A 22,515-nucleotide genomic window follows, 5' to 3' on the forward strand; every position below is an offset into this window, starting at 1 on the left:
AATGGGAAAAGGACCCACATGTACAAAAATGTTTATAGCAGCTCTTTTTGTGGTGGCAAAGAATTGGAAATTGAGGGAATAGACGCCCATCAGCTGAGGAATGACTGAACAAGCTGTGGTATATGAATGTAATGGAATGCTATTGTGCTATAAGAAATGATGAGGAGGCAGACTTCAGAAAAACCTGGAAAAACTTACATGAACTGATGCTGAGTGAAGTGAGCAGCACCAGGAGAACACTGTACACAGTAATAGCCACACTGTACGATGATTAACTTTAATAGACTGATGTCTTCTTAACAATGCAAGGATCTAAGACAGCTCTAAAAGACTCTGGATGGAAAATGCTATCCACACCCAGAAAAAGAATTATGAAGTCTGAACGCAGATCGAAGCATACTGTTTGCTCTCTTTTTTTGTTTGTTTCTTTTTTCTCGTGGTTTCTCCCAGTAGTTCTAAATCTTCTTTACAACATAAGTATTGTGAAAATAGGTTTAATATGAATGTTTATGTAAAGCCTATATCAAATTACACTGTCTTGGTGTGGAAGGAGGGGAGAGATGGGGAGAAAATTTGGAACTCAATCTTACGTAGGTGAATGTTGAAAACTAAAAATAAATAAATTTTTTAAAAAGGACAGAAAGAAGCTTGATAATATCACATAATGTATACCTTATACCTCTGTTAATAAGAGTTAAGTAGACACATCATGTGTCTATTTCATGTGTTCTTTCCCAACATCCATTAGCCACATTTCTTTATCATATATGCCTTATATATCCCTTATATATATATATCCCTTATAATCCATGATCCTCTCCCACACTTCAAACAACTGCTTCCTGTAGCATACAAATGAAAAGGGAGAAAAAATAAGGGATAGATTTCAACACTGAAAGACTGGGTTACTCAAAAACTCTTTGCCTGGCTTAACTGCAGAGTTACCTCACTTCCATGAGGAAGACGTGAGCACTTAGAAATGGGCATTTTAGTCTAATATGTTAACCTTACACTGAGATGGGAGCAGAGCATCAGTTTTCAGACTGAGTCAATGTTTCCCCACTACCAGGCTGTGCTTTGTTCTTTCCTGGGTATAAGTAAGAGGCATGGCTGCTATTGTCTGACTCTGCATCTAGCCTCCAGCTGTGCAGATGGTATGGTGCCAGTTAGGGAAGAAAGACATAGGCAATCTTCATCAGGTCTACTAACAACTCATATGGGGTACTACCTTCATTCAAAACATGGGGTAGAAGCAATGAAATGAGGAAGTGTGCCAACCAACTAAAGCTCTAATATAATCTACTACTACTTTTCTCAGGAAGAAAGGATGTTTTTCTATGGCTACCATTAAGATAGAAAATACTATAAATTATCACACAAAATATGCCAAGATAACCAAAGTCATAAGATACAACACTGCAGCAAGAGATGAAATTTAAATGCTATAGGGTAATTCCTGAAATAGGGACACTATAATAACAATTCTGTTGCACTAGGATCACCTTTTCCCCAAGGAAATATCTCTTCTGTTCATAAATGTCAAATCAAGCTCACAAGCTTGAGCCCCCAATTTGCCCACAAATGAAGGGATAATGTCCATCTGCCTGTTAGCTGTTGACTGGTGTACTGTTTCACGGAATCAACGGGCCAGAAGCATTGCACTGACCTCAGAATGCCTAAGGCACAAACAAAAGGGAGGACAGCCAGATCCACAAGCAGGCAAGTTAAAATTGAGGTCACTTTACATTATTATTTTAAACAATAAAAATCCTAGATCCTGCGGTTCCTAAAGATTTCTAAGCGTGAGAAAAAGCTGACTCTCCTAACCAAAACATAACAGAGAACTGAAGGCAATCAGTCAATCCCTTTTGAACAGGGATATGAAGGTATACAACATCACTATACAGAAGAGTTGAGAGGGGTTAGAGAAAATCAGATATCTAGGGTGTCCCAAAAGTCTTAGTGCATTTTAGCTTAAATAAGCTTTAATAAGAAATAGGAACTCAAGTAGTTCAAAAGCTACTTTTGAGTAGCTTAACTCAAAAACACTTGGTGGCAAAAGTACTGAGAATCAATTCACAAAGTTAATTCAAAAAAAGTTACCAACTGGGGTCTGTTCTAGTGCTTGCTATTAGACATCACATAGTACTTCTTTCACATTTAGGAACGGAAACTTTTATTTTCTGGTGCCACCAAGTGGCAACATTACACACTACTCTTTATGACAATAAGCAATAATTTTATCCAATAAATGTCAACTCAAATACTGGTTTGTTTAATCACATATCATTTAAATTACAGTTGATTTTAGAAAGTTAAACATCATGGAGGGGTAAAGGGATGAATGTCTCTGAACAGGTTGCTTGCTACAATTAATTGGAAATAAGAGAGAAATGGGGGGGGGGGCGCGTTGCCACACAAGTCACTATCTGAATAAAATTAAGTTTTTTTAAGAAAATGCTCCTCTAACAAGTTAACATTCCCAAAAGTCTGAGTAATATAAACTCATTCAAAAGCAAGGACTCATTTAATAAATATTGATTAAACTCCTCCTAAGCACAAAGCACTATTTCAGGTAGAATAAGGTTTACATAAGACCCAGAAATTCTTTCCTGAAGCTTACACCTAGTAGACACATAAGACAGACAAAATAATACACAATAGGTACACATGAGACATACAAAGTATTCTGTGAGATCTAAACAGGAAAGGGCATTAAAAATGTCACTTTTCAAATCTAAATTAACTGAATAATTAAAATATACTTTGAATATGAGTATTAAAATTATCAACTGAAATTATATGCTACAGTAAACAAAAATGTCCATATGAACTATATTTGCTCCACAAAATATTTGCAACTTTTCACTACAGCATGGAATGTGCCATGGACTCTCAAGGAGCAAAAAAAACCTGGAAGGTCTTTTCCAAGGGGAAAAGGTTTCAAGTATGGGACTGATGAGTGAATCATCACTACAAACCGGGCTACAATAAGCTGCAGAGGGACTTTACTCTGTGCCAGTGCGGAAAGTACACACCAACAAAGAAATCTTGAATACTCCTTCAACTACTTAATATGGAAAATGAAGTAAATGCTGTGAGCATTAAAATGATAAACTGATAATAAAACAAGGTCATTCATTTATCCTATGCACATCTCCAGTTTACCTATACCAGAGATTTCCAAATTGTGAGCTCTGTCCCCACTAAGAAGGGATAGCTAAGTAATCGGCAAAATTATTTGGTATTTTCAAGTACAACTTTTGTACAAATACAGTTGTTTTTTCAATTCAAACCAAGCTAAAATCAATGTCATCAACAGTAAAAACAAATTTAGCTTCAATTAATACTAAACATAGCATGTTAAATATAGTATATACATAGAAGGTCAAATTCTGTGCATATTGAATATATCCACAGATACGCCATATAAAGGACTCATAACATAAATGAGTTTTGTGTTGCTGCTCCTTGCTGTATCTGAATTCAAAGTTAAAAAATCTTTGTAGGGAAGTTAAAAGCATAGTATCTGTTACATTTTTTAACATCATCAATTTTGGTAAGTTTAAATATAACAAACTGGTTTCCAAAAACAATTATTTTTCCAAAAATGAAATATTTCCCAAAAAATCCAAAAAAAAAAGAATTGAATTTTCAACAATTAAATTTCATCTCAATTTTTACTGCCTGGTTTGTTTTTTTTTAGTAAATTGTTATTGTCACATGATAAAAAAAAACAACCATTTTGAAGAGAAAATCCATTGAAATATTTAAAACTAGTTCAAGACAAGATAGTAGAGACAGTTTTAAGTAGTGGAAATATAGAAACACAAAAGAAAAATTCTAAATCCCGAAAATATAGCGCACTATACTGATTACTGGAATTCCCAAGTACTATAACTGAAGGAGTAGAGAGACCATAGTGTTTGCTTTGTACAATTGCCTTTGCCACTTTAAACATAATAAAAATGGAAAAATCTTTTAAAAAGTGCACATACTACTTTGGAAAGACAAGAGAATATCTACACAAAAAAATCCATTTTTTAAGTAAGTAATTTTTTTTCAAAAAACATGTCTGACATCAAAAGGATTGCTCGTAACACATAAAGTTATATATGTAGTTGAAATGATGCTTTAAGTCATATGCAAAGCAGCTTCAAATGGTTCTACCTATCTATAACATAACAGTAGAAAGAATCAGGTTGAAGATCATGATGATCATTAATTAATAAAATAAAATCTTTATTCCATTTGCAAATGGATGAAGCAACAAATACAATTAATGGGGCTCATTTTGATTACATATGAATGATATATTATAGAAATTAATGTAAGGAAAGATTTGTTACCTGCTGATAGCAATGCTGTTTTAAAGAGAAACTTCCAATATAATAGGTGGATTCTTTAATGAAAATGGTACAATGTGGAAGAACTACATTGGATTCTATAGTGATAAGCGTTAAATAGATGTAAAGGTGAAGGGGTCTACAAGCACTAAAAAAAATGTGGCCCTTCCTGCAATTTGGACACAATATATACTTCACATATAAATGGAGAAATATGAGTGAGAATTTACTTACAGCTTTTCAAGTTGTTACAAGAGTAATCAATTTAACAACAAAAAAACTCCATTAAAAAGAAGGCTCTTTGCAAAACTGAGATGATACGAGAACAGAGCGAACAGCACTTCTATATTATTACAAAACACATGGGCTTTCCTATGCTAAAGTACTTCTGAGGATGTCTGAATTTGAGCTAAAAAATTTCTTAATAATATTTTTTAAAATATAAAAATTTTTATTTTATAACAAAAATTCCCTTTTGAATGTGTATTTGGTGGTGATTTTTTTGAGTACTTTAAATCAAAGCAATGTCCTTAAATTCATACCCTGATCTAGAAAAGATAATATGACTGTGAACTGATCTTATTATCTTTTCCCCAAGACCTACATTTCTTCTGAACTTCTCTATTTCCATAATGGGTGCTATGATCATTCCAGTCACCCAGACTCACAATCTCAGTGTCATCCACATCTCCTTACTCACCCCACATATCCACTCAACTGACAAACTTAGTCATTTCTACCTCTACAACACAGGTTACATTTGATCTCATCTCTCTACTAATATCCTCGTTCAGGATCTCATCAGCTATCACCTGGACTAGTAGGACAGTCTCCTAATTGGTTTCCCTGAATTTAGATTACACCCCAACCATTCTATCCACCACATGCCAGCCATACTGATTTTCCTAAAATGTAAATACATTAGTGTCACTCCTCTAATAATAAAATCCAATGGCTCCCTGCTATCTCTACTATAAAATATATGCTCCTCTGTTTAACATTAAAACCATTCACAACCTGGTCCCAATCCCATTAGAATTTGAGATCCTCAAGAGCAGGAGCCATGTTTTTGTCTTTCTTTGTATCCACAGTTTAACACAGTGCCTAGCACATAGCAGGTGCTTAATAAACGCTTGTTGATTTGTTTTAATACTTGTTAACTGACTGATACCCTACCTTTTTAACTTTATTAAACACACACTACTACCCTCCACATCAACTACAGTTCTGCTAAACCAACCTTCTTACTGTTCCTCACACATAACACTGTACAGAGAACAGGAAATTTTTGTGTAAGAACAGGAAATGCAGAATCCCTAGTTTCCTTCAAGGATTAGCTCAATAACTAACCTATATAAAATCTTTCCTGAAGCCTCCCAAACAATGGTGTATCTCCCCTTCCACCCCTTATTACCTTGTATTTATTTTGTATATATGTACATGTTCTCCCCTAGCAAAACTGTCAAATCCAACCTCTGAAGGCGCAGTAAAATCTCATCCTTTCCCAATCTCTCTTAATTCTACTGCCTTTTCTCTGTTAAGCATTTCCTATTTATCGTGTGTGTGTGTGTGTGTGTGTGTGTGTGTGTGTGTGTTGTGTGTGTGTGTGTGTGTGGTTATCTCCTCCATTAGGTTATAAGCTCCTTGAGGGCAACAACCCTTTTTTTGTCCTTTCTTGTAGCTGCAGCACAGTGCCTAGTACAAAGTGGGCACTTTAAAAAGTTCACTGATTGATTGATCAAGGGCAAGAATCTGGTCTACTTTCTTTTTACTTCTAGCTCTTAGCACGCCTGGCACATAGTAGGTACTTAATAAATACTTGTTGATTGTTTCTTAAACATTTTATATAAACATTCATAAAAGGACCATCACTAAGTACATCAAATTACCATACTGTAATACAATGCTATCCTCAGGGTACACTGACATATTTACAAACACTACACTTGGAAGCCCCAGGTTTCTGAGCTTTTTAAATTTATGTGTCTGTTTTTAATAGATTTTCTACATCTTCCCTCAATGTCACACTAACAGATGCCACTTCTCACCGCTGCTTAGTGGGCCTCCATAAAACAGTTCCCCTCCACTTACTTCCAATCTACTGTGCATCTGGAAACAAGATAAGAAAGTCTATTCTTTTTTTTAATAAATAAGAATTTCAAGGAAGTGCATGAACTACATAGTTCATATAGTTTATGGCATCATTTTTTGGATGCTCAGAAACCTTTTATGTTTACTTACAGATTCTTGACTATATTGTGGATAGGTGAGATGGCCAAAAAAATTGATCACAGATAGCTGAGTTATCACTATATTGGGTTTATGCCTGTCCTAAATATTCAAACGTAGATTGTACTATAGCAACTAAACTTGTATACAATGAAAAAAATTCAGATGTTTTAAAAACATTTTACTGTCATAGTCAAAAAAATTTTGACCACGAACATCAGATTTTTGAGAACAAGGTAACTGTTATCTCATTAGATATTACTTATTTTAAATACTTTATACTAATATTTTATTAATAGTGTCAAACACTAGGTTAGCATAAAGTGAGTACTCAAATAGTTTTAGTTAATATTAATGTACATATGGAAAGATTTTCTATTCTGGAAGTTCTAATAAAATCACAAGTATAGGTAAAAACCAAAAAATTTTCATTTAATATCAAGTTTAATAAACTATATATTATAAAACAAAACAGTATACTGAAATCAAAGAAGTTTTAATTTTGTTAAATTAGAGTTTGGTAGTTAATTAAACATAATTAGTCTGTTACTTTTCAAAGACTGGAACTGCTTATGTGTAATGATAATAATAGCTCAGATTTATAAACTACTTTGTAACTTAATATAATAGCATTTATATAATACCTTAAGGTTTGCAAAGAACTTTATATGTGTTATCTCATTTGATTTCAATACTAAAAAGGTATCAAATGAAAGTTGAAGACAAAAAAGAAACAGACACTGAACAAGATGGACAATGATGAAACTCAAAGCCAATGAACTGGTGCATGATACGGTAAAGAAGAAAGGAACAGGGTGAGAAAGACATTAAATAATGTTTTCCTCCCATTTTTCTCTTGTCATCTCTTTCAAAGACTTCTGCATCTCTTAAAAAAAATTTTAAAACACTGGAATAAATTTCCTAATTATAATATTGCTAATTTAAGAGGCCCTCATCACCATACAAGCGGATTACTGCAATACTCTGTTGGTAATTCTCCCTTTCACTCCAATCTCTCTTCATTGAGATCCATCCTTCTCTCAGCTATCAAAGGAATCTTCCCAATGCACGAGTCTGACCATTTCATTTCCTGTTCAATAAACTCAAGTGGCTCCCTATTACCTCCAGGATCAAATATAAAATTCTCTGCTTGGCTTTTTAAGACCTTCACACCCTCGCCTTGTGCTGCTTCTCAAGTCTTCTTACACTTTACTCCTCTCCACAAATGCTACAATCCGTCAACATTGGCCTTCTCGCTAACTCTCACGCCCATGCCTGTATTGTTCTCCCTCCTCATGTCTGCTTTCTGGCTTCATGACTCAGCTCAAAAACCACCATCTGCATAAAGACTTTAGTGGTTCCCTTGACTTCTTTCTCAGATTACTTAATGTTTATGCTATATCCTTCTGGTATGTATGTTGTAGTCTATATGTTTTCTCTGCCATTAAAATGAAAGCTCCTGAGGGTGGGGATGTGTTTTTTCCTTTCTTTATATTTCCAGCGCATAGCACAGTACATGGCACATAGTAAGCAATGAATAAATGCTAATGATAATAGTGCCTTACTAAGCCTAACTGTAATTCCATGACATAGCTGAAAACAAGGCTCTCAAAGTAATTCTAACAATGATCATACCAGACATTGTATGGACTTAAACCGCGATACCACTTTTTTTTCTTAAAGAAAATTTGAAACAAGGAAAATGATTCTCACCAAAATGGCAAAAAAATAGTGGCAGATTAATCACAGGATTGTGGTCAGTCAAATGATTCCTAACAAATTTAAAATGAAGTATGAAAAACATGCAGGACAACATGAACGAGAGCATACTATTAAAAAGATCAGTGGAAAGATAAATCTTTCTGTTTCTAGGACATCAAATTTGAAATGTCCAATACAAAACTAGTAATACAGAAGTAAAGTAGGGAAGTACAAATGGATTATAGATATAGATGAACATATGTATATGGATATAGAAGTAGATGTAATATAGATATAGATGATTTTAGTATGTGTGTACACAAGCTGATGAGGGTACCAAGAGGGAGAAAAGAAGGGGACCTAGCACAGAACCTTGGGGAAACAAGCACAGTTGTGGAATATAAAATTAATGAGACAGAAAAGAGATGGATCAGGAACTCCAAATTTCACTTTTTATACAAGCAAGGGGAGGGTTGAGACAAGATCACTCCTGAATCCATATAGTTTTTGCTCAAAAGAAATAACTATGGAAAGACATTGGCCAAGCTGGAAGAAATATTAACATCCCAAAGAGAGAATTCTGGTTAAGGAAGACTGACCTATGTTAACTACAGCTATCAAAATTAGGAACAAATGTTTCTGATGCCAACGAATATGGAAATGTACAACTTCAAAGGTTGTTATATATAGCACTAAACAGAAAGTAAAAAGTATGTGTGGCATATATAGCATCATTTTAAAGTTTTAACAATCTACAAATGTAGAAAAATGATACATGGAGATAACTCACATATAAAGACCTTATGTGTATATACATATATGTATACATATATTTTAATAATGTATATTTATACATATATACATACATATTTAAATGTAGAGAGACACACACAAAATGTACCAATTAGATGAAATCATACCTTGAACACCTTCCAAGAGCAGATCAACTCCTCTCTTATAAAAACTAGAAGCAGCTTCATAGTCTTCCTCTTCCTCCTTCTTTAAAGCCTGCTTTATTAATTCACCTGCCTTCTCCAAATAATCTTTTTTGCCAAGCCTGGATTTCAGGCTTCCAGCAAAGAGACCACGACTTTCCCGCTCTTCCTCTGTTTTGCTTCTTTCTTTATCAGAAGCAATAGCTCCTAGTGCTGAAGGTTCTGGAGAAAGATTGATACCAAAAGTTCTACTGGGAGAATTCTGATTGGATGCCATTCCATCATCTAATTCAGCAAGGGAGTCCACATCAACAGTCAGAGAGATCAGATCGCTGTCACTGGAGAAACCTAGGCACATGAACAAAAATGGAAGAGAAATATTAATGCTAAGTATCAGCCAAATTTACAGAACTCTCACTCCCTGGTTATTGCTTCATGCTATCTCATACCTATTAGAGGAGTTATAACTTTGTCTACCAAAGCCCACCACCAGAAATTAGCTCTAAGACTTCCTAAATTTCTACCTGTAATTAGCACTCCCTCTTCCTATTGCTGTGGCCAGTCACTGAACTTGTTTTGATATCCAACAAACTGAAGATAGTTTTAGCACTAAAAATTTATTTTACCCTGAAGCTCTTAAGCTCTTATGAAAAAAGGAGAATCATAATTCAGTACACTGGGCTACAATAAACAATGCTAGCCCTCAATATGTATATACATAATATGCACTTCACAGGTATGTTTTTAGATAACCTTACATATTCCGTCTTAGCTGAGGAAATGTGATCCAGTGAACTAAATAAAGGATTGAAAATTGGTCATTTTAACACTTTGCCTGTCTCTCCACAGCTATGTCATAAAAATGATGTACCTAAGTAGCCTAAAACACAAGAAATGTTGCCTGAATGTTAAAATAATAAAATCATTTCTCACAATTGCATAACTGGCTTTATAGTAGTTTGGAAGGCTTTGTCTCAAATTATAATTCTCATTTTGATACTCAGATTTTATGGAGGTTCAGTTTAGCCATCCACATTACAAATTAAGCAATAGGTGGGGAGGGAAATTAAACATGGGACCTCCCTCCTTTCTTTACAAAATCAGGGGGAATCATGGGTATAGAACATTAAAAATACTGCCAGACTTCATTGGTATGTTAGCTTTTTTCCCCTCTTTTTATCCTTTGGGGAAACAAAGGTGATGAGGAAAAAAATATGTAGGTAAAAACTGTTTCCAAAAGAAAAATAATCAGGACAAATTGTCTATATCAATATTGAATTTTGCCAAGTTTCTCTTATAAAAACAGAGGTCCAGTGACTCCAGAAATAACTCAACCAAAACCGTTCCAGATTAATTTCACTTAGATAAATAAATATGCTAAAACACAATTTTTATTTAGAAATAGGAAATGTGGTAAATAAAATAGGATGAGCGTCTACTAATATTAAGGCAAATCTGGGCTGTTGTTATAAAACACTAGGATAATAAAAGTGATTGCATTTTATATCAAGCATTCAAATATAAAAATTAAATTTGAAACTTATTTAGAATTATAAATTTAGCATCAACACCTCTATGCATGGATAAAATAATCTAGCTATAGACAATTTCCCAAGCTATTGCAAAAGGTGGAGGAAAGAGGGATACATTGGGAACTATAGATGATGTAAAAACTAAAGATATAAATTAAAATTGTTTTTTTAAAAAAAGACTTCTAAGATCTATTTTTTTTTAAATTCCTAGGTATAGTAGACAGAGTACTAAACTGCAGAGTTAGAAAGACCTGAGTTCAAATCCTAACTCAGACACGTAGCTGCTGACTCTGGGTAGATTAACCTTCCTCAGCCTCAGTTTCCTCATCTGTAAAATAAGCTTAATAATAGCACCTACCTCAAAGAGTTGTTCTGAGGATCAAATGAGTTAACATATTTAAAGCACTATCCAAAGCTTAAAGTTCCAAATACATGCTAGCTAATAATACTAGTAGTAAAATAATAATAATAATTCCCATTTTTAGATAAGAAAACATTCCAGCAAAAGAAATGACTTGTCAAGTCTAAAAACCAAGTCAGTACAAACACCAGACAGAATTCTGGATGCCTGTCATGAAACAGGCAACAATGGCAGCCTCTAGCCTCAAAGGTCTTGCCATGAAATAATTATTATTCAACAGTTTTCTGAGAAATCCTAACTGTAATTGCAAGTAGAAATTTTTTATCAGATTTTACACACAAGTTGAACTTAATTTAGTAATATATAATGTATGCAAAAAAAAGATTGTGGTATTTAGATTTTAAAGAGGATATCATTGCAAAAAGTCAAATAAAATGTGCTTATTACAAAAGAAGATCTCACCTCCACCTTCTGATTGGCTGGTAAGCGTCACATCATCAAGACCACTCAAATCTTTTCGAACTAAAAGGCCAGAGGAGAAAAAAAATGTCACTGGCATATCTGTGGACTAAAATTACTAACTTCATGTAAAGTGGTTTTAAAAGGTGTATTTTTCAATAACTATAAAGGTAAAACATGTGGCTGGCAGCTAAACTGAAATTTCAAATGAGTTATTTGCCGTGTCAAAATATCTACATCATGTCCTTAGTTTCATTTCTTTCTTTTACAAGACTCTTAAAATGTCTATAAAATACCTATATATAAAACCTTTTCTCTAAAAGGAATAGTAAAGTAAAAGTAAAAAATAAATAAAAGCAACAGAATTCCACTCATCCAACAATTACTCTGTTATAGTATAAGATCCCGAAAGGACAAAAAGAAATCTAGTTCTATTCAATTTTTTTAGACTCTAGACCAGCAAACATTTTTTGTATTTATTATTTATGACCAAAATTTTATGCAAAATCCAAACAGTTTCTCATCAAAATTGCCCACCCACTATACTAAGAAACAGAAACAACTCTGAGATAGAGGACTTGATTTTTAAAGCATTTCTGCGAATCAATTTCCATTTGATTTCCTGATGCCAGTGCCATTTTATAACCTGTGGACAGTTTTTGAAAGAAAATGAACACACAATGTTGGGGGGGGGGGGGAGAACAATATTCTGGTTTGCAAAGCAAACCACAAAAGAAAGGAAACGTTGAGTTAAAGGTCTTCTGTCCATTCTCCGGTGTCTTGTCACTGTTACTATAAGACCATCCATCACATGGCCCTGTTTCATGCCTTGGGTGATTTTCCTTTTTAACGTGCACAATAATGCCAAAGTGCAATAGGACAAAGATATGTGTACTCAGTTTCTTGGCTTCTGACCACAAAAATCTAGGGATATAGTCACACTTCCTCTCAATTCTCTAAACTTACTAATTTCATCACTAGCACAGTGATTCAAAACAGATTAATAAAATGCCTAGGAATAAAATTCCTTAGGTAAACCACTCCAATAAACTTATCAGAAACACCTCTCACAAACTGGAGGATTTAGGGAACACAAATTGGCTGCTTGAAGATATCTTCTTAAAAATCTACCTAATTTCTAAATAAATGAGTGCTAAAAGCACTAGGCAAGTAAGAAAAAGGAACATTTTGTGTGGTCAGACTTGGGTGGTTAGAAGTAAATATTAAAAAATTAGACCTGTGCCTACACATCAAGCTACACTAGCCAAAACCAATCATAAAAGCCTACTACTTTATACCTGGGGCTAAGCAAACCTAACTGTTGAAGGAGTCCAAACTTTACCTCACTTCCACCTCAGTTTCCCTGACATCCTTCTAGTCTCACATCAAATTCCACCTTCTGCAAAAGGCCTTTCTAGTATCCCTAGCTCTTAATGCTTTCTCTTCTGAGATTTCCTCCCATCTATTCTGGATACGTTTCTTTGTATCTCCAGAGGTTAGCACAATGCCAGGCACACAATAAACACTTAACAAATGCTTTTTGATCACTTACTTCACATCTCATTCATCCAGCCACACCTGGGTATCTTGCCATCTGACTTGCTGAGCACGTGAAGTCAATGTCCCAATATCTGTCTGTTTGTTTCTCACACAAACACACACATACACTTTCCAAAGCAATACTACCTTTGCTTCCAGAAAGAACGTGGTGATCACCTTTTATGGCTATGTTCATCATCCTTTAACTTCCCAGACCAAAACTCCCTTCCCTGAGTACCACCCCTCAATATGCGTGGTCTCCTCTTTTGGAATATGAGCCCCGTGAGGGTAGATACTGTCTCATTTTTCATTTGTATCCCCAGTGCTTAGCACAGTGCCTAGCACATAGGTAATAATAAACTAATTATTAATAAACTTTTTTTCATTTATTCACTCATATATACAGAAAGATAAATTAGCATCCACAGGAGCAAAAGCTAAAATTCATGAAATAGGAATAAAGTGGGGCAGCCAGGTGGCACAGTGGATATAGCACAGGCCCTGAAGTCAGGAGAATCTGAGTTCAAATCCAGCTTCAGACACTGCCTAGCTATATGACCCTGGGCAAGTCATTTAACCCTGATTGCTTCCCAAAACACCAACCCAAACAACAATAACAAAAAAAAAAAGGAAGGAAGAAAGGAAATAATATTTTGAAGGTCTGGTATTGTAAGGACATGAAGAATAAGAACTTGTTTGGATACAAGGACATGTTGCTATACAGTAAGACCACGAAATATGGACCAAGACAAAATTATCTATAGCCAGTAGCTATATACGAGTATACTGAGTAGTTCCTGTGGAGAAGATTGTTAGTAGCAGTAGAAATTATACTAAGAGTAGAAAAATATTTCCCTACTCACCTGCTAATTATCTCCAATTCATTAGGATTGGTTCCTAGAGAATATAATCTTACTATTCAATGTGATTTGTATATAAATAGCGTATGGAAGGAGCGATAAGAACCTTTTAAGCAGAACAGCTACCAAATAAGCTACAGAGCAGGCAAATAATGAATGCACTGCTCTAAGCAAAAGCTGAGGAGGTAGAATAAGCATCTCTCAGAATTACAGGATATTATAGGGGAGAAATAACAGGTGCTCAAGGCAGGCAACCGGAATTCAAAGATATAGGTAAGCATCTGAGAGCACATACAAAATTCACCGTATGTGTACAACATAAACACAATTTACAAGACAGTAAAAACCAATCAGAGGTCAAACCATACTTAAAAAGGAGTCATCAGCCTTCACCATGAAGAGTAAAGGTACATCTTTCACCATCACCAGAAAGTTTAAAAAAAAAAACAACTAAGGCTTTGTGGAACTGAAACATGGGAAAATGTCAAAGGCCTCTACGAGAATGTTCCGCCTCCAGGTTCAAATCACAGAGATTCAAGTCTCAGGACCATTAGAGGGCCCCAGGTGACTTATGAAAAAAGCCACTGCAGAGATGAGGGATTTTATTTAGCATCCCAGTTCACCTATCTGCCCTCACCTTCAGTGCTTTGAACTCCTCAGAGTAAGGCAGCACTGTGAAATCCATCTAGGAGATCACCTCTAAAGGAAAGGCACCAGCCTAAAAAGGTGAACTGTCATAGTGCAGATTGCATACTATAAACTATCAGGAATCTGTGTTTGAAGGCCACCTGTCAAAAAGACCAGTTTTCTTTGGAACAACAGGTGGTCTCCTATGATTGACTGCACATAAAATACACGGTAGTATTAGTATTGGCTGATAACCTTCAGGAACTTACCACCTGCTGGGCTCCAGCTATTACCAGAGTCTGCCAAGGGGAGTTTCTACTTTTCCCTGTAGGAATGGCTCATGATTCATATACAAAGCAAGAAACCTAGGCAGTAGTTGGATTGTCGATAGGACAGAACAATCTTTATATGACATTATTTTTTGTTGCATTAAATTCTACATACTATGTATGAGCTGTATCAACTGTAGAAGATATGCAGGTAAATCTAGAAAAACAGCTCTCAAAAAATGGTTTAAAATGGATGTCTAAGCCTAAAAAACATAAGTAGTTAATTCTCTTTCAGCTGATTACCAACATAATATATGTAATTAAGAAACAGACCTGATTAATTTGAAATTTGAAAAAAGAAAACTAATACATTTCCTCATACCTTAAAAATATATTAAAGCTAGTTTAGTGGTCTCTGCTGCCACCTAGGCTATTCAGAGGCAGAATATAGGAATCAACTATAACAACTGACATTTATATAGTGTTTTGAGGTTTGCAAAGTACTTTATATACATTATCTCAATCCTCACAAAAGTCCTGTGAGGTCAGTAATACAGATATGATCTGCAAATGAAACCCAGAGAATTAAGAAATTCACCCTTGGTCTTATTACTAATAAGAACCAAAAGTGGGATCCAAAACCATATTTCTGTGGATTTTAAGTGTAGCTATTCCATATTAAGCGTAACTATTTCCACAACACCATATCGGTATAGGTAATGTATGCTAAAGAGAAATTTGAACACACACACACACACACAAAACACATGTCTAATCTACAATATCCATAAGCACTAATAATATTCAAATTTCTTACCAAGAATTGTAGGGATCTTTATCAGCCTGCCTCCTTTTATTACTCAGCATCATACTCTGCTATTCTTCACTTCACATTTTCACTCCAGCCAAACAACCCCATAAACTGTTCCTGGTACACAACCTGGTCACTAATTCTGTTGTTCTCTTTCATGTCTCTTTCAAAAATAAACTTCTCTTTTCCTTCAGCAAACTATATTCCTTTACTTCAAAACAATGCTTAATAGGTTCCATCAATAACTAACTCTATGACATTAGAAAAATCGCTTAACATCTCTGAAGCTTGGTTTTCTCACAGCTAAAAGAGTTGGGCCAGATAATCTCTAAAATTGTATGATAAGATCAAATTCCACGTAGCCTCCATTAACTTTTTCTAATGATGGACTTTATATATCCATTACTCCAACATTCACAACACTTATACAAAGGTATAGTTGTGGCAACCAGAAAAACTAATGAAATATCTGCATAAAAAGGGGCATGGCTTCCAGAAATAGGGAGATGAAGGTCCCACTATATGCTGCCTTCATCATACCTCATCTAGAACACTGTTTGCAGTTCTAAGTAACATACTTTAAAGAAGACAATAATAACCCAGAAAGTTCAGTAGGGCAAATAGGATAATGAAGAGCCTTGAGTCTACATAATGTGTGCACTGGAAGAAGCAACTAGTCATGTTTAGCTTGAATTTAAAAAAAAAAAAAGGATATATCAGTGAGAGAGGATGGGGGAGAGGGGAACATAATACTTGTCTTCAAATATCTAAATGGCTGTGATGTAGAGAAAAGACTAAACTTGTTCCACTTGGCCCCAGAGGGCAAAATACCAGGAATAATGGGTGGAGGTTGCAAAGAAACAAATATTTTACTCAATGGCAAGAAAAACTTGTTAACAATTAGAGCCAGCCAAAAGTAGAATTGTCTGCTTCTACAGTCACAGGGGTCTCCCTCCTCAAAGGTCTTTAAGAAGAGCCTAAAAATCACTCAGCAGGGATCTTATGATGGAGATTCCTTTGATGTGTGAGTTGGAATAAATGGCCACTGAAGAACCAAATCTCAAATCCCATGATTCTGTTATTTCATCACAGAAAACTCTCAATGAGGAAACTGCCTCTTCCAATAAAGACTGGTTTGTATTCTGCAATATATAGTTTTAAGAGAGTTGCTAGTAATAAGAATTAAATGATGTACCCACAGTCACATCAATGTGTCAGAAGTGAGACTTGAATCCAGATCATCATGCTTTCAAGGCCAGCCTTTTAACCATTAAATCCCCCTGCACCATCATTAACATTTGTATAACTATAAACATAATTATATATTGATATAGATAAGATATATATATAATCAGCCAACATTCACATGACTTAGTTTGCAAAGGGTTTTACATACAACATTCTCCAACCCAATCCACCTCATTCCTATTATTTGAGTTCCTATCTAAACATCAAGGCCCAATTTCAATACTACATCCTGTACAAATCCTTCCCTGAACTTTAATCAGAAATGGTTACCTTTTTCTCTGAAGTCTTAAAACACTTTGTCAACATTTCACTTAAGTACTCAATACTTCCTACCTTTAATTTTATTAACTAAATACAATAATATCCTTGATGAGGCAAAAATTAGTCTATATCTTATCTTTGTATTTCTCTCAGTACCACCAGTCTCCAAAAAATTAAAGTTGAGAATCCCTCCAAAACCAAAAGAAAGCAAAGAAAACCTAACCAAGAAGAATGTGTGTGTATACATATATGTGTGTATGTGTATATATGTATGTATATGTATACGCATACATATACATACATACAATCAGCGAGAAATTATAACCAGACTAGAAGATAGATTGGTCACATAAGAGTGAGAAATAACACAGAAAGTCTATGTGCTTCATAGGTATCCATGCACTGTCATGAGGTCAAGAGGAAAGTATACCGTATGTTGGGTAGAACTCTGATATTTGATTCGTGTCATCAAAAGTCACTCAAGATGGGAAGGCACGGATGGGTTACAATATATGGCATTAGATGGAGCTCTCATATTGAACAGACAACAGATCCATCTCAATATTTCCTTTAGCACTTAAGTCTTATACATAATATAAGACAATGAACAACAGAAATCAAAACTAAGAGAATAATTCCAAGTTCAGTCATTTACCACTGAAAACAGCAACAGCATCAATAGATGCTAGTTGTCAGTTTAAAGTTCTAATAGTGCCACCTAGTGGATATAACAACTAACTTCTAGCATTTATAAAAAGCTATTAAAATACTTGGCTATTTTAAAATATACCTTGAGAAGGTCTTGGGTTTGAAATTTCTTTTAACATAGAAATAAATAATCCACATTTTAATCCTAATAAATAATATTTCTTTGTAAACTAATCAACCAAAGTTTCTTACTACCAACTGAAAACAAGAAAAATAAAGTGGCATTGAAATAATTTAAAAAGTAAATAGCTTAATACTAATATGATTAATTTCCACAGCAAAATATTATTAAAATTTTGATATTCATGTCCCTAGAGAGATGTCTAAATAGAATAGGTATCCATCATAACAGGATGATTTAACTACAGTCCAGCTTGGAGGCAGAAAAATATACTACATGCTCTCTTACAGTCCCATCTAGTCTCACAGTTCCATAATTATTTAATAAAAGCTAAAAGATACTATCCTCAAAATAAATATTTTAATTTTCAAGGCTAATTCATATGACAAACTAGTAGCTCCTTTCCAGGCGCTGCAATGTGTCAATGGGTACTTTGGGAGTTCTTAATCTACAATGTATGGGCCAAAAGACAGACAGGCTTTGCTGTACCGATAGCTATTTAAGTGCATTCACACTTAAAGTATGCTTATTACAACGCTAAAAGGAAAACTGAGTAAGTCCCATTTGTATAGCTGTTCCGATCATCTATTTTCCCTAGCCTTTGTTTTGATGTATGCACCTGGAAAATGTCCTTTCCAAAAATGCAGAGGAAGTCAAGTAATGTATTGGAGAGAGGAAATGACACAAGTGAACAGATGAGATTATACAGACATCAAAGGCTCTGATAACAAGGCCAGCATGACAATAAAGCAACCTATAACCTTAAAGCAACCAAACAGATGAGGAAAAATGTGTCAAGAAGCACCATTCCCATGTTTCATTCTTATCACAGCTGCCTAATTTCCACAAGTTATGCAGGTAACTTTGTAGTTAAGTTCAATTCTACAGAAAGGAAAAGGCTGGTAATGAAAATAAGATGACATAATGAATTTATCTTTGAATTCTACCTTTAAAAATATCACAAGTTATGCATCCTTGAATTCTCCAAGTGCTGGGGGTTTTGTTCCACTGTGAAAACAGGGTGAATAGCAAGTCTGTATTTTTTATATGTAAGATTATTTCTAAAAGTTGATGACTATGGTGTCCCTTAACACAATCATTTCCTATTAAATTATAAAAAACAACATTTATCCTAATGCCTACCTTTAAGTCCCAGAAACAGGTTGGGGAGGCCAAGAAAAATCCAAAAGCAGGCCTATCCTCAAGGAATTTACACTCCATCAAGAGAAAGCAACATGAACAAAAATAATTAAGGATAAAATATATATACAGAGTACATACAAAGTAACTTGGGGGAGTGGCACACTAGAAACTCTGAGGATCAGTTCATTTAAGAGCTTTTGCTTTCAAAATTCAGTTTTCGCTAAGTTAAACAGGAGCTTAAATGTTCAATAAATACTTTTTGATGAAGGAAATTATCAAATATGAGAACCTATTGAAGAAAGGGAAAAGTCCTTTTGTGGTCCATAATTCCTTCCAAATTAATACTAAAAATACACTCTGTTATACATACAAAATTATTACTTTGGGTATACACACACACACACCTTCAACCCATATTAGTTTGACAAAAACAGAATACACTAACAAGATAATAAATAGCAATGATACAACAAAGGTCTAAGATGTAAGAGAACTGAATCAGTCAAATAATGAAGTACAGGACCATAAGAAACTTTACAAGATCTTCTCCATTGCTAATTTTTAAAATAATTTTTAAATGACAAGTAGAAACCTCTCAATTTCATTAGTTCATATGCTTTCGTCAGAGAACTTTCATTTTAAGATAAAATATTACCTATTGATTTCATCTGTTTTAAAACACAACCACAAATAATGTTGTATTAGCCTCAAGCATCTGTTCTCTGAGCATGATACAAAGGCAATCTACTTTCCTTGTATTCTAACTAGGCACTGAGAGTCCTTGAAACAGAAGAATGCATGGTAAGGTTAGCCAGGCATATATTGGCTTATCCCCTCTTGCTCAATCCATCTGCACACTCAATCAAAGATATGAAAAATCATAATCTACCTTCAAAACACCATTTACAATACTTCACTCAGTAGGAATCACTCTGGAGAAAATTACAGCTTTGTCTCTAAACCCAAACTACCTCCATTTGTTGCACTCATTCCTGTACCATTCTCTTCCACTGCCCTACATACCTGTGGGGCTTGGCTAACTGATGGCTTTTCTGTTCTTCTGTTATTGGACGCCCTAACCCTCTGATTTCTCTGGAATTTGTAGATCTTTGAGTCTGAGAATAAATCTTTCACTTAGCCACTATGCCAGATAATCTCAGGACATTTAAAAGCCATTTGACACTCTCATACAAAACAGAATTTACAGGCCACCTGACACTTCTATTTGTATTTGTCAACTGAGAATCTTTCAGGATTTAGTCAAAAGCCATAAAGACTCTGAATGCTGCAAAGCATTACAGACGTGCATTTAACATCATTTGCAGAAGCATTTTTTCATACCTCATGAATCCCAGTGTTATTTGAGGGAAGTAGGAGTTAGAAAGATTTAAACCAAACTATATATCCTAATGGGGAAAAAAATGTCACTAGGAGCACTGAGAATTAATAAACCTTTTTCTTTTCCTCTTCAACATTTTGACCCAATTTTCTCCTTTTCATAATTTATTCCTACACATACATTTCAGTCTTAGAGACACATCCCTAATTCAGGAAAAACTTTTCATCAATCTCAAGTACGAACACACGTCACCTGCCTTGGAGTATGTTCCCTAACCTCTTTTCCAAGATGGCCTCCTCATCAAAGGGAGCTACTGCTACACTTTAAAACTCTATTCCCATGGCTTCATAGAAACCTGAAAGACTTTATGAAACAATGCAAATTGAAATAAGAACAATTCATACAATGACAAAAGAGTGTAAAGACAAATAACTTTGAAAGATTTAAGAACTGTGATCAACACAAGGACCAAGCACAATTCCAAAGGACTCATAATGAAACATGCTGCCCAACTCCTAATACAGAAGTGAAGGGTCAGAGCTTGCCTATATATCTTATCTATACATGTGCATGTTGTCTCCACTATCAGACTGTGAGTTCCTTGAGGGCAGGGACTGTGTTTGCCTTTCTTTATATCACTATGACTTAACACAATGCTTGGCACACAGCAGTGCTTGAGTATTAAGTATTAAGTAGTGCTTAATAAATGCTTGCTGACTTTACACAGCTACTTCAGTTATCTCCCTAGGGTAGGTATGATCATATTACTCCAATGTTCAAACACCTACCTTTAGAAGTTAAAATACAAATGAGGGAGCCTGGCATTCAAAGCCTTCTAAAACCTGACTCCGCCTTGTACGCCCAGACTTATTTCTTTAGTGCCCCTTCACACACCGTACATTCCTGCCAAAGTGGCAGACTACGTGATATTTCCCAAACTCGGCACTCCCTCTCTAATTTCAAAGCCCTCACACAGGCTATCCCCATATGTGGAAAGCATTTCCTCACCTCCATATCTCAGATGGCTTCACTTCTGTTTAAGGCTACCTTATGTGCTACCTACTTGAAAACCTTTGCCGATCAGCTGAGTTGCCAGTGCTCTCTCCCTACTCAATGGCCTTACATTTACTCAACTTAGTGTACATGTCGTGTCCTCCCCAGTATTATGTAAGCTCCTTGAGGGCAGAAGTCATTCCATTTTTGTCTTGGTATGCTCAGCCCCTTAATGATGTCTTGCACATAGTAGGCAATACTGAATTATGTCTGAAAAGCAACCTAGTTAATTTCAAAAAGGCTTACCACCAAATTGACTGTAGTGTGATTTTTTTTTTGTCTTTTTGGGCAATAGCAATTCTCGAATACCTTCCACTGAGCAACAGGAAAGTTATGAAAAATTTCACTGAACGACTACCAACACAGATAAAACTACAAATCTTTCCATATATTACATATCCTTAAGTAAAGAGAGGCAGCATAGCATTGCGGCTACAGAGTTGGCCTCAGAAGCAAGAAGACCTGGGCTCCCACTTCTGACACATCCTGGCTTATTTAATTTGTCAGTGACCAACACAAGGGTCTAAGATTATACGTTTCAGAGCAGTTGACCATACATACTGGTACCCCTCTTCCTCCAAAAAAACCTGAAAAATATCAAATTATTACAAGAAGTTAATTTGAAATAATAGTCTACAAACCCAAGACAAACATTCAAAATGCCATTTTATATTAGCTCACATTTATATAGGGCTCTAAAGTTTACAAAGTGCTTTCCTCTAAAATATCCTTTTAGAAAGGGTATTAACTCTATTTTACAACAGGGTATTGATCTTATTTTACAACTGACGAAATTGAGGCTGAGAAAGGTTAAGTGAATTTTCCAAGGTCACTCTGACTAAAAGTCAGAATCAGGTCTCAAATCCAGTTCTTCTAACTTTGGTCCAGTTACAAACAGCTTCTCACATTTACGATCCTAATGCATACAAAGAAGGAACTCAGGAAAACCTAAATTCTAATCCAGCCTCAGACA

At 35.0% G+C, this 22,515-nt stretch overlaps 1 protein-coding gene across 5 annotated transcripts in view; it reads right to left on the bottom strand.

Annotated features, from left to right (window-relative positions):
* Nucleotides 1-22,515, bottom strand: part of RPS6KC1 (ribosomal protein S6 kinase C1) — a 203,717-nt gene that overhangs the window by 125,756 nt on the left and 55,446 nt on the right. For 4 of the 5 annotated variants that reach the window (XM_021007820.2, XM_021007814.2, XM_078156318.1 and 1 more), the window contains exons 6-7: nt 11,567-11,626; nt 9,197-9,559 (exon numbers count right to left, since the gene is read on the bottom strand). In XM_021007820.2, the coding sequence (XP_020863479.1) occupies nt 9,197-9,559; nt 11,567-11,626 (423 nt within the window). Of the gene's footprint in view, nt 1-9,196; nt 9,560-11,566; nt 11,627-19,150; nt 22,022-22,515 lie in introns of those variants that run through there. The other variant, XM_021007817.2, reaches the window with a different exon arrangement.

This window comes from Phascolarctos cinereus, unplaced genomic scaffold (genome assembly GCF_003287225.1).
Source record: "Phascolarctos cinereus isolate Bilbo 61053 unplaced genomic scaffold, phaCin_HiC Scaffold_5;HRSCAF=322, whole genome shotgun sequence".
NCBI classification, from domain to species: Eukaryota; Metazoa; Chordata; class Mammalia; order Diprotodontia; family Phascolarctidae; genus Phascolarctos; species Phascolarctos cinereus.